Source organism: Balearica regulorum, chromosome 24 (genome assembly GCF_011004875.1).
Source record: "Balearica regulorum gibbericeps isolate bBalReg1 chromosome 24, bBalReg1.pri, whole genome shotgun sequence".
Lineage (NCBI taxonomy): Eukaryota > Metazoa > Chordata > Aves > Gruiformes > Gruidae > Balearica > Balearica regulorum.
In genome coordinates, this window is record NC_046207.1 from 6,301,725 (window position 1) to 6,314,109 (window position 12,385).

A 12,385-nucleotide genomic window follows, 5' to 3' on the forward strand; every position below is an offset into this window, starting at 1 on the left:
GCCGCAGAGCTGCTCCCCCACCCCAGCGCCCATCCCGTGCTTGCAGGATCGATGTGCACCGGAAAGAAAACGCGGGAGCTGCAGAAAAAGCCATCAGCGTCCACTCCACCCCCGAGGGCTGCTCCGCTGCCTGCAAGATGATTTTGGAGATCATGCAGAAGGAGGCGAAGGACACCAAGACGTAAGGTTTCCCCTTGCCTTCCTGTGCACGTGTGGCCCACCCGCGGCTCTTCGCTGGGCTCTGGTACCGTCCCAGTGCTCGGGGCTGGGTGATGCTCCCGCGCGTGCAGGAGCTTTGGCTTGGAGGACCAGGGGACTTGAGCTTCCACCGTCCCTCTGAACCAAATCCCTCCTGGCTGCAGTAATCCTCCATGTTGGTTTTTCACCCATTCCTCTCTCAAGAGCTGATGAAGTGCCTCTGAAAATCTTGGCCCATAACAACTTTGTGGGGCGCCTGATCGGCAAAGAAGGGCGAAACTTGAAGAAAGTGGAGCAGGACACAGAGACAAAAATCACCATCTCATCGTAAGGCTCCTCGCTCCCTTTGGGGAAACCAGGGCAGACCTTCGGCGGGTGGGGAGGATGAGGAGGAGACGGGTGACGTGAGGAGAGCGGGCAGAGGTGCCTGCCCGTCCGCTGGGAAGCCAGCCTGCGCTGTGGGTGCTCCCTTGAAAAATCCCGGCTTTATGTTTTCTGTATTCCCCTCCCCGTCCCGTCGGTGTCCCCTCCCCGTCCCTTCAGGGCTGCAGAGCTCAGGACTGGCCGGTTTGATGGCTGGGACTGGGGTTCTACTCTGAAGCTGTGGGTTTGGGTGACGGCAGAGTGGACTTCCCAGTGCAAACCGTGATGCTGGTCCCTGCTCTGACTGGGACCGGGCAGTCCCAGTGCATGGTGGCAGTGGCACCCTGTGTCCCCAGCACCCCAACAGCACCCACGAGAAGGACCGGAGGACCCGGCGTAGCGCTGGTCGGGCAGGGGCTCGGCGCTGACGCTGCCTTTCCCATCAGCTTGCAGGACTTGACTCTGTACAACCCCGAAAGGACCATCACGGTGAAGGGCTCCATCGAGAACTGCTGCAAAGCGGAGCAGGAGATCATGAAGAAAGTGAGGGAAGCCTACGAGAACGACGTGGCCGCCATGAGCGTGAGTGGGGTTCGGTCCTGCCCTGCGTCTCGGCTGACGGGAGCTCTCCGGGAGGATGCCCCAACGAAAGCAATGAGCATTTCTCTCCTCTCGCCCTCAGTTGCAATCTCACCTCATCCCTGGCCTTAACCTGGCTGCGGTTGGCCTCTTCCCTGCCTCCTCCAACGCAGTACCTCCTCCGCCCAGCAGCGTCTCCGGGGCCGCGCCGTACAGCTCCTTCATGGTAGGTGAACGCTCGGGAGCTGAAACCGCTCCTGCTTCCAGCTCGGGGATCTGCCCTGCGTGGAGAAGACCCTCGCGGTGGTCAGGGTCCTGCCGTCGGCATCCCGCGCTGTCAGGTCCAGCATGGGTGCAGGATCTGGTCTTTTAAACTCTCGCCAAGGCGGTGGAGGAGGTGCTCAGACCCCCCGGGGGCTGGTGGTGGCTCAGCCCTGCACCCTCGGAGAGGTGTGGGCATCATTTTGGGGGGAGCTTGGCGCCCCGATCCTCGTGCTTGTGCTGAGCCCTGAGCAGTGGCGCTGAGCGATGACACTACCCCCGCAGCCCCCGGAGCAGGAGACGGTGCACGTCTTCATCCCCGCGCAGGCGGTCGGTGCCATCATCGGCAAGAAGGGCCAGCACATCAAGCAGCTCTCCCGGTTCGCGAGTGCCTCTATCAAGGTAGGGACCCCCCTCTGCCAGCACACACACCCCCCCCCCGAGTTGGGGACCTCGCTGGCCAGGAAACCCACCTGAAAAGCCTGGGCGGTCGGGCTGGGGGCCCGATCCTGCGGCGCAGGGGAGGGAGGGTACGGCCAGCACCCTGCCCGTGGTGCTCCCCGCCGCAGCCGCCGTCTCTCTCCCCCCTCCAGATTGCCCCTCCGGAGACGCCGGACTCCAAAGTGCGCATGGTCGTCATCACGGGCCCTCCGGAAGCTCAGTTCAAGGTTCCCCCTGCGCTGCCGTCACCACGGGGGATTTGGGGTGCCCCTCTCCAGAGCCGGGAAGGGAGGAGCAGGGTGGTGACCCCAATTTCGTGAGCCTGGTCTGCAGCTGGGTAAACTCAGCATCAGCTCTCCCAGGGGCCGAGCTGGTTGGAAACCCCAAGGAACTGGGATTTCATGGGATGCCGTCCCGTCCCGGGGATGGAGACCCACTGTGCCCGTGGGGACGTGTCGGGTAGAACATCTTGGACGACGCCTGACTCCGTGCTCCCTCCCCTCTGCAGGCGCAAGGGAGGATTTACGGGAAGCTGAAGGAGGAGAACTTCTTTGGACCGAAGGAGGAAGTGAAGCTGGAGACGCACATCCGCGTCCCCGCCTCGGCCGCGGGCAGGGTCATCGGCAAAGGGGGCAAAACTGTAAGCAGAAGCGATGCTCGGATGGGGCTGGGAGCACCCTGGGATGGGGGGGGACATCCCTGGGAGGGTGGCTGCTTCATCCCAGTGCCTGGGGACATCCCGGGGACGGATTCCCCGGTGGCCCGGCTGGGATGCCCCGGAGGAACCGGTCCTTCCGGCGCGGCGTGACGGGGTGGTCTCTGCCCCTTCCCCACAGGTCAACGAGCTGCAGAACCTGACGGCAGCGGAGGTGGTGGTGCCGCGGGACCAGACCCCCGACGAGAACGAGCAGGTCATCGTGAAGATCATCGGGCACTTCTACGCCAGCCAGGTACGGCCCTGGCAGCTCCCACAGCGGCACTACTGGTGGATTCTTTGATGGCTCGTATGGGGTTGCGTCCACGCGTATCGTCCTGTGGAAGTTTTCTCCACGCCTGGCTGGCGGTGTTTGCAGAAGGGGGCGACGGACGGTGTGGGACAGCGGGGGAAGGAGGGAGAGCTGTGGGAGTGTGCGCACACACAGAGCGTGACCTCCCAGACCCAGGTTCTGGAGGAAACCACGCTAAACCTGGGGCAGGAAGGGATCTCCGGGAGCAGCTTCACCCAGCCCTGCTAACGCCGTAGCATCTTTCGCGACGTGCAAAACCGTTTCCCTCGCCCCAGGGTCTCGCCGGTCCCGGGGTCCGTCCCCCCCCCAGCTCCCCCCTTTGCTCCTCTCATCCGCAGATGGCTCAGCGCAAGATCCGAGACATCCTGGCGCAGGTGAAGCAGCAGCACCAGAAGGGACAGAGCGGCCAGACGCAAGCGCGGAGGAAATAAGAGCAGCACCGACACCAACGTGAAAAGCGGAACAAGCCAATGCCGGGCTTAAGAGTGGCTGGGAATCAGTTACCGTAGACAGATGCTAATTTTTTCATTAACCGATCGAGATTAAAAGGCAGTTTGATTGGCTTCCAAGGTAGATGGCTAGGGTAAAAAAAAAAAAAAAGAAAAAAAAAAAGAAAATAATAATAATAATTGGATCCGTTTTTAGCTCCACGTGCCAGGACAGCTACTTAAATGAAGCGAGAGGTGCTGCAACGCGCCGGGCCAACCGGCCGCTCTGCCGAAGCCGGCGCAGCGCCGGGTGCCCGGGGACGATGGTGTGGCGAAGCTGCGGCCACCGCGGTGCTGGGTCCCCTCTCGCGGGTGCAGCATTTGCCCCCTCATTTAAGTAGCCTTTGGAGGTCCCGTCCCAGCCGGGGCACCCGGCGGCTGCGTCTCCCCGACCCCTCGCTCCCTCCCTCCCTCCCCGCGGCTGGTGAATATTCCCAGAGCGATGTTAAGCCTTTTGGAGCATTTAATTCTGATTTTTTTTTTTTTTCTATTTGGATATTTTTATTTTTTTTTTAAGAGAAATTCCAGTGGATTTTTACCAACCCCAGTTGGTAACGAGATCCATTGTGGGCAAAAAAAAAAAAAAAAAAAAAAAAGATAAAAAAAAGATATGGCCCCCCCCCCCATCTTAGCACCGAATGGATTTGGGTCCCTTGGGAGCTCTGCACCGCTCCAGTCTCAGAGCCACCGGCGGGCGGGTGGGAGGGCAGGATTCCTCCTGCCTGCGCTGCCTGCAGTGCAGTGCCTTGTAAAGCCTTAGAAGCCAGGAGAGCACCTCTATTTTCCAGGATGATTTTTTTTTTTCTTTCAGTTGTTTGAATGTTTCTTTTCATTTTAGGTTAGTTTAAAGAAAGATTTTTTAAAAAAATTTTTTTTTTTTTTTTTTTTTTTTTAAGCCTATGAATTAATGGCGGAAGCGGGACACGTGACCATTTTTCTCAGTGATCTCCGTTGCGGAGGTGACAACCCGTCCTAGAGACGAGGCAAACTGTCCGGGGAAGGGAAGGGGCGAGGGAAGGGCTTTTGCTTTTCCCTCCTCCCTTCAAGCAACAGCAATAAATCACCACCAAAAAAAAAAAAAAAAAAAAAAGGCAAAGAAACCCCTGCTTGGTAGGAAATATTGAATTAATCTTCATCTCTTTAGTAATCAGATGATGGGAACTACTAAATGCATGCGGAACGGTTTGGGGGGTCGGAAGGGAGCCGGAGGGGTTGAGGGGTGCAGCGGAGCGATGCCCGGCTGCGGGGGACTCGGCTTTGCTGATCTGGAGCCGGTTTTATGCCCGGCTCTTTGCCCCGTCCTCTGCCAGCTGCCCTCTGCCTCAGTTTCCCCACCCGGAGTAGAAGGTTTGTGCCCCCAAATCCCGTCGGAGCCTCCGAGGGCTCAGCTGTGGGGGGAATACAGGGTTTTTTTCAGAAAACACCCAAATATCTGCTAAATATTTTTATTAGCAAACCAGGGAGGTGCCAGCTCACATGAACTCCCCTGGGGCTATTTGGGTCTTATTCCCCCCCCCCCAAATCTCTCCCGGTGGGGAAAAAAATACTCTTGAAATTTGGCACATTTTTATTAGTTTATAAAGATTTTTTTTTTTTTTTCATTATTTAAAAAAAAAAAAAGCAACCAACCACCACCCTCCTTTCTGCGGTAAGAATAACTGTTCTCATGAGACGATACCAAATATATACGTCAAACGAATGTAATATGGTTACTGATTCCCGTCACTCTTATGTGGATTTTATATTTTAGATATATTTTAATGATTTGTTTTTAATATTGAGTATTTGGAAGGGACAGTAACTGCTGCCATCGCCTCTTCCAGGCAGGGGAAGGTCTTGTCTCCACGGCGGGGCTGGGGCAGCCCCCGGCCGAGCCCCCGCGTCGCGTTTTTCTGCTGCAAATCCAGCCGAAATACGGATTTACGGTGATTTCCCCCCCCCTCCCGCCAATCGGAGCAGGAGGGTGAAAAAGCAAAATCGGGATTAATTTTGGGGGAGAGGGACGATGCCGGATCCCGCGCCCACCGGGCGGGAGGAGACCCAGGAGCAGCCGCCTGGGCGAGCCAGTTTGGGGTTAAAAGGAGGGAATTTGGAACAAACCTCGCACTGATGCTTTTACCTGGTTATTTGCCAAAGTGGAGACCAGCCCTCCCGCTCGAGCGGGCGTTTTCCTGGGCGCAGCCTCTAAAGCCAAACCCGGCTCCAAATTCAGCTCGTGCAGCATCAGGAAAGCGAGTGGTTCATGGATAAGGGGACACGGCAGCAGTTATTGTCCTTTAAACCATTGCGACAACAGGGAGATGTGGGGGAAGGCCAGGTATTGCTGTGTGTTTGAGCAACGAGAGAAAAAAAAAAAAAAAAAAAAAAAAACAAAAAAAAAAAAGAAGAGAAAAGGAAAAAAAAAAGCTACCTCAAGGTATGAAGTTACCTCAGCAATTGATTTTTTTTTTTTTTTTTTTTTGGGCTTGCTGATATTTTATATAAAAGCTGATAGTCTTGAATATTTTATTTTTTTAATGAAAAGAGAAGTTAAGTTTCATAATTTCTTATGAGCCAGGAGTTATGTGCAGGTAACCAAGTGTTATGAGCTCTCTATGGAGAACGACAGGAATTTCAGACATAGTGGAAAAGATGGCAGCAGCAGCAGCAGCAGCTTTTTCTTTTTTTTTTTTTTTTTTTTGGCCTTTTCAGGCAGTTAATGAATTTCACCACAACACAAGAGCTGTCAGATGTCACGACTCTTCAAGACCTTGGACAAATTGGAGCCCACCAACTTTTTCAATTGGAAAAACTTCATTTCTTTCCTTTTTTTTTTTTTTTTTTTTTTTTTTGTAATGAAATTTTAAAAAACCCACCACTGGCTGAAAGGCCTTTCTCAATCCAACTCCATCGAGAAATCAACTTATTACAGAGCTTTGGGATCAGAAATCTTCCACTCCCGGGGATGCGAGGACGGACTCCTAGGCAGCGTTGACTATGCAAAGTGGGGTACGCGGGGTTTGCTGGTATCCAAACCACACCAGCTCAGGCGATTTTGTATTTTTTTTAAAATTTTTTTTTTCCAAACACTTGGAAGCCATATATATATAAATATATATATTTTTTATATATGTGTATCTATATATATATATATATCCCAGAACCCAAACGAATCGGCCTCCCGTGTTGCCACGGAGGCAGCGTCGAACCATCTTCTCCACTATGATGCTGTTAAATATTTTACAGAGATTTGCCTCCGTTTTACCGAGGATAAGCAATTTAAAAAAAAAAAAAAAAAAAGTTAGGAGGAGAGAAATTAATGGGAGCCAATTTTTTTTATATAAACGCACATCGAGGAGAGAGAGGATGAATCCAGCCCCGAGGACCGATGGGCCTGAACCTCTCTGCCTGCTCTAAAAGGTTCACGGGGGGGTTTTTTAAGTCCCATCTTGCTATTTTTCACCGTACCTGCAGGAAAAAGACCCTTTTTTTGAATGTTAGTTAAAAAATATGAACAATTCAGTGGTGGTAAAAGGAATTTGGGAGCGGCGGGCGCTGCCCTCCCCATCCCGCTGCCCCGTGCTTCTCTCTCACAAAAAAAAAATTCGGGGCGGGTGAGAAGTGCAGGATCCAGCCCCTCACTGGCGGGAGGGAAGCGCTGACCCATTTTTTTTTTTTTCCCTATAAATTTGGGGTCAAAGGAGCAAAATTAGGGCTGGCAGCGCCTGGCTGGCAGCTCCTGCCCCTCGGTGGGGTGGTGGGAGAGGGGCTTCCGCAGGGTTTTCCTCTTTTTTTTAAATTTTTTTTTTTTTTTTTTTTTTTAAGGAAGACTGGCATTTGTCCTAGGGAAAAACGGTTTCTTATTACTTGAAATCTCTGGCTCTCTACTTTTTTTTTTTTTTTTTTTTTGGTTTTGTTTTCCAGCCTTGCACAGAACAGTGTATTCAGACATCGGTGATTATAATTGTCTTTTCCAACGGCAAGCGTTTTTGATAACTGGTTCAAACTGTATCATTGAGGGATAAAAAAAAACCCCAACAAACAAAAAAACCACCAACAACCTCCCCCCCCAAACCCCCCCCAAGCACCCCCAGTCCTGTTGATCTGGTTGTTGCAGTGAGATCTTGACCTAAAATCTGATGATTCAGGGAAACCTTTGATGTCCCCCCCGCACCGGTCCCGCTGCCATAATGTAGGAGCGATCGGTACTTTTTTTTTTGGGGGGGGGGGGGGGAAATCTCTTTGTTTTCCCAAGGGAAATTATTTATATAAAGTGATTTGCAGTAAGGAAGACGCCTCTGAGCATCTCCTGTACTTCTCCGGAGTCAAGCTTGAGCTAGAAAGAGCGAAAACGGGAAAGCCCGGGACGCCCGGCGTGGCGGCCGGTGAGATGGGTGGCAGGAGACGCGAGCGAGCCCCGGATCTGGCCTGGAACGAATAAACAGGGGGAAAAAAAAGCTCTAGTGAACCCCGAAAGCAGGAAGGATCCCCGGCCCCGCGGTAACTCCTCTAGCTGCTCTTTGCACCAGAATAAAAGGTAATTTAGGGGAAACCTCCGCACGGGGAGGTGAGCGGCGCCGTCGGCTCCTCTCTGCCTTGTTTTTATCCTAGCAGAAATAATTCGGGTTTATTTTTATTTTTTTCATTTTATTTTTTTTATTTCCCCCCCCTTCCACGAGCAAGGAGCCCGGCCGGGGGCGTGCGGCGGGTCGGCTGCTGCGCGGAAACGTCCTTGTGCGTGGGGTGAGGAGGGGTGCGGAGTTTTTAAGCTGGGATGGGGGGGATGACAGATTGGGGAAGGGGGCGAAGTGGGTTTCTGCTCGCTGGGTCGTGCTGGGGAGGAGTTGCAGGCAGGCAGGCAGCCAGCAGGCAGAAAGGAAAGCAAGCAAAGCATTTCTCCGTGCCTCAGTTTCCCCTCCTCCCCGGCGGGACGATGCTGGTCTCCTGCCTCCCAGGGCTGGCGTGAGGATGAAGGGATTCACGCTCCTCGATGCCGGATCCCGTGCAGAGCATCACCGGAACGAGCCGCCGCCGCCGCGCTATGGAGAGACGGGGATTTGGGGGTTCGCCTCATTTTAACGCTATCGGAGTCTTCTTTTGCCATTCAGCTGGAGAAAAAGAGAGAAAAAAGGAAAAAAAAAAAAAAAAAATCCCCAAATCCCAGCTAAGATTTCTTCTCTTCCAAGCTGTGAACGCTTGAATGCTGAGAGCATCCCTGGGCGCCGCAGGGCCGCGCTCCCTCCCTGCAGCCCGACCCGGCTGTGAGCGTGGAAGGGTTTTACGGAGCCAGGCTAGAGGGAAACCCCTTGTAAATACTGAAAAGAAACTGCCTCTGAACTACGTTTTATGTTTCCTGGGCATTAGGTTTGGGGTTTGTTTTTATTTTTTAGCGCATTTAAAAAAAAAAAAGAAAAGAAAAAGAAAAAAGCAGTAAAAATTAGTCAAATAGTTAATCCATGTCAGAAAAAAAAATATCTTTTTTGATTTCTAGCTCCAACTATTTTGAGTGTTTTCTAGACTCAAGATCAGAAACGCAGACTTGCTATAAGACAGTTGCAGACATTTCTTTAATTTAATTTCTTTTTATTGATGTAGGTCTTCCCTTGCTGTCCCCTGCTGGTCCACACAACATAGGCTTTTGATATTTTTGGAACTTTCTTGTTTTTGGAGAATTTAGTAACCGAGGTGGTTTGGGTTTTTTTTTTTTGGTTGATTTTTTTTTTTGGGGGGGGGTGTGGGGTGTGTTCTGAGGGTTTTTTTCGGTCATTTTTAATTTCTTTTTTCCGTTGTAGCTTTTGTTTTGTTTGGATGAAATCGGTGTGATCCTGTGAAACGCGTATTCTCCTGAGAGGGCACGGAAATATTTAAGCATCCTCATAACGCTCCGGCCCCCGGCGGCCGCTCGGGTTGTGCCGTGCCGCGTACGGCCGCGGGCTTTCCTGGCCGGAGGGTGAAGGATTTGGCTGCGGATTTGCTCTGGGAGCCGGGAGCAGCCACGGGGCAGCGGGGACGAGCGGTGCTTGAGCTCGGGAGGCTTCGTCGGCTGGTCGGAGGTGGGTGGCCGCGGGCCGGGTACCCGGCGCTGGGGATGCGGCCTCGGAGCGGGTGCTTGGCGATAACTGTTCAAGGCTAGAATTAATTCGGGATGCCCGACGGCAGCTCCGCTTCGGCAGTGCGTGGGGAGGAGAGAGATGCGTCCCCATTCGGTCGAATCAGCCTTTGTTCTTATTTTTGGTGTTTTTTGGTTTTGGTTTTTTTTTTTTTTTCTTTTTTTTTTTAAAAATTATTTCTTTTTTAACTCGTGATTGTGGATGAGATCCAGAGCAGAGCAAAACCAGCCAGAGGCTCTTAAATCATGAACTTTTTTGGAGACCACGCAGGTGCTGCGAGCTGGAAACGTACACGTGCAAACTACCTCAGAGCTGACAGGGAGCCCCGAGGGACGGACCGGGGTCCCTCACTGCCCCCCCCGATCCAGCCTCTGGCACCCCCGAGCTCCGCAGAGCCCCTCCCGGCTGGTGGGGGGACAGTTTGGGCATCCCGGCTTTCCGCCCCGCAGCTAGGGAGAGCGGTGTGGAGGAAGAGGAGAGCCGATGAGGAAGGCTCCCGAGGATGCCGGAGGGTGGTGGGATGGGATAGTGGCCGAGTCGGCCCCCTGGAAAAGTCGGCCCAGGCTGACTCGGCTGTGCGTTTGTTCCCTGCTGCTTTACTGTACGTTACAGAATTATTTAGGTTTTATTGAAGATGAATACCTCTCTGAGCGGCAGCGGAACGCGGTGGCAGTGGGATGCTCTGCCAGGGCACGGCGGGATGCTCTGCCGGACCACGGCAGGATGCTCTGCCGGACCACGGCAGCAGCCCGTCCCTGCTGGCGCGGCAGAGCGGTGTGATATGAACTGTGGAAAGTATTTGGGTGCTGCGGCTCAGCACGAGCTAACACCGAAAGGGATATTTTTTGCTTGAAGAAAAATTTTAATTAATAATTTAAGCCCTGGGAGTTGGGATGCACGACAGAACTGAAGCCGGTTGGGTTTTTTTTGGACCAGTTTGGGAAACGGTCTCTGCAAAGCAACGCTAAGCGCAGCAGGAAGGAGTTTGCCGATGTTTCGTGGCGGAGAAGGGCTGACCCGGAGCGCGGCACCGGCAGAGCTGCCCGCGGCGGGGACAGGAGGCAGGGAACGGCGCTGGGCTTGCCGGGCGCTCCCGTCGCTGTTGGCGGATCATCCTGGGAAATCAATGGGATTGACCGGAATCGGGGCAGAAAGTAATCCCTAACATGGCCGTAACTGGTGTGAGCGGTCGTTACCCAGCCGTTAATTGTGTCGGTTCGTTCGAAGCGCGTCCGCATTCATCTCGGGATCAAATTCCTTGCCTTCAGGAGGAAATCTGGCCCTAAGCCGCGACACCCCCCCGTGCCACTGCCGCCTCCGTCGCGTCCTGCGGCCGAATTGAAACCCAGCAAATTTTCGGGTGGCTCCAGAGGAGACAAAATTCCCTGTGAAGCCCCAGGTTGTCCCGAGAGCCCCGAGCGGCCGGTGCCCGTAGAGTCCCTCAGCTTCGCCGCACGTCAGACCCGGGGGCACGACCTTATATATAACCAATTCATTTTTGTTTATCTACCTCTTAGCGACAATAGATTGAAAACTAGGTAGTGGCAACTCCACATGCTGTAGTTTAGGGGAAAAAAAAAAAATTACTCTCTTTTTCCAAAGAAAAATGTTCTTTAAAAATAGAATTTATGGGCTTTCTTTTCACTTTAAAGTGGTCATTAGTTGTAAAAGCTCCAGACCTCAGCAGTCCCAAATGTTTGGTTGTGACTTTTTTTTTTTTTTTAATGCTCAATCTTCCATTTCTTTATTATTTTTTTTTCCTTTGGAACTCAGATATTTACTCCTTCCATCAGCAGTACACCTCCATCCTCCTCGCTTCCCCAGCCCGGCGGGGCTGAACCCCGTTTTTTGCTGGGGGAATCACAGTCGATGGGTTCTTTTTTTGTTTTTTTTTTTCCCCCCCCAGCGGCTTTTTTGGGGCAGGACAGCGGCAGCGGGTTGATGGCAGCACGAGGGGGGTGATCGAGCTGAATTTGGGGCGCTGCATCGCTCTGCACTCGACGCCAGGAGCACCCAGCACCTCCTTGTCCACGGGACGGGTGCACCCAAGGGTGCTGCTCCTCCCGGCAGCTGCCTCAATACAATTTCAGGCTGTTCAGAAAAAAAAAATAAAAAAAAATTGTACTTTCCTATGATGACATTGTTTTTACTCTTTTCAGCTGATTTGTTTCTTTTCGCCTTTTCCCTCTCCCTCTCCTCCTTGCCTTTTCTAATCCGTGTTCTTCCCTTGTCCCCTCGTGTGAGGCAGTTTGTTGGCTTGGATGCGGAGTTGGGATTACGGATGGACGTGGGCTCCATTTCTCTTCCAGTGAGGTTGTTTTGTTTTGGTTTGGTTTTAATTTTTTTTTTTTTTTTTTTTTTGCCACAAGCCGCTTTACTCCACTGTTTCGTTTTTAAAAATAAAGAGAAAACAAACAAACAAACAATAAAAAAAATATAGTGTTTGTGTGTATTTATGGAGTTGGGGGGGAGGAAAAAATAGAGAAGGGGGAAATAGAGGAAAAATAGAGGGAGAAAGGGGGAATAGAGGAAAAAATAGAAAGGGGGGAAATAGAGAAATAAAGGGAGGGGGAATAGAGGGGGAAATGGAGAAATAGAGGGGGAATAGAGGGGAAATAGAGAAATAAAGGGAAGGGGAATAGAGGGGGAAATGGAGAAATAGAGGGGGAATAGAGGGGAAATAGAGAAATAAAGGGAGGGGGAATAGAGGGGGAAATGGAGAAATAAAGAGAGGGGGAATAGAGGGGAAATACAGAGAAAGAAAGGGGAAAATAGAGGGAAAAAGAGAAATAAAGGGGGAAATAAGAAGAAAAATATAGAAATAAAGGGGGAAATAGAGGAAAACAGGAGAAAGGGGGAAAATAAGGAGAAAAAAAAAAGAGAACTAAAGGGGGGAAGTGTGTGTTGAGGGTTTGGGGACAAGGAGTAGGTGGCAGCAGCGAAGCTCGGAGCCATCCCG

The 12,385-nt window shown here is 52.2% G+C and overlaps 1 protein-coding gene across 1 annotated transcript in view; it reads left to right on the top strand.

Moving 5' to 3' along the window:
• The window catches only part of IGF2BP1 (insulin like growth factor 2 mRNA binding protein 1), a 29,883-nt gene extending 25,446 nt beyond the window's left edge, over positions 1–4,437 (top strand). Inside the window, exons 7-15 of the mRNA XM_075775104.1 lie at positions 47–181; positions 403–525; positions 1,008–1,143; positions 1,244–1,366; positions 1,687–1,803; positions 1,995–2,069; positions 2,351–2,482; positions 2,679–2,792; positions 3,188–4,437. Of these exons, the coding sequence (XP_075631219.1) occupies positions 47–181; positions 403–525; positions 1,008–1,143; positions 1,244–1,366; positions 1,687–1,803; positions 1,995–2,069; positions 2,351–2,482; positions 2,679–2,792; positions 3,188–3,280 (1,048 nt within the window). The 3' untranslated portion in view covers positions 3,281–4,437. The remainder of the gene's footprint in view (positions 1–46; positions 182–402; positions 526–1,007; positions 1,144–1,243; positions 1,367–1,686; positions 1,804–1,994; positions 2,070–2,350; positions 2,483–2,678; positions 2,793–3,187) is intronic.
• Positions 4,438–12,385: the final 7,948 nt, after the last annotated feature.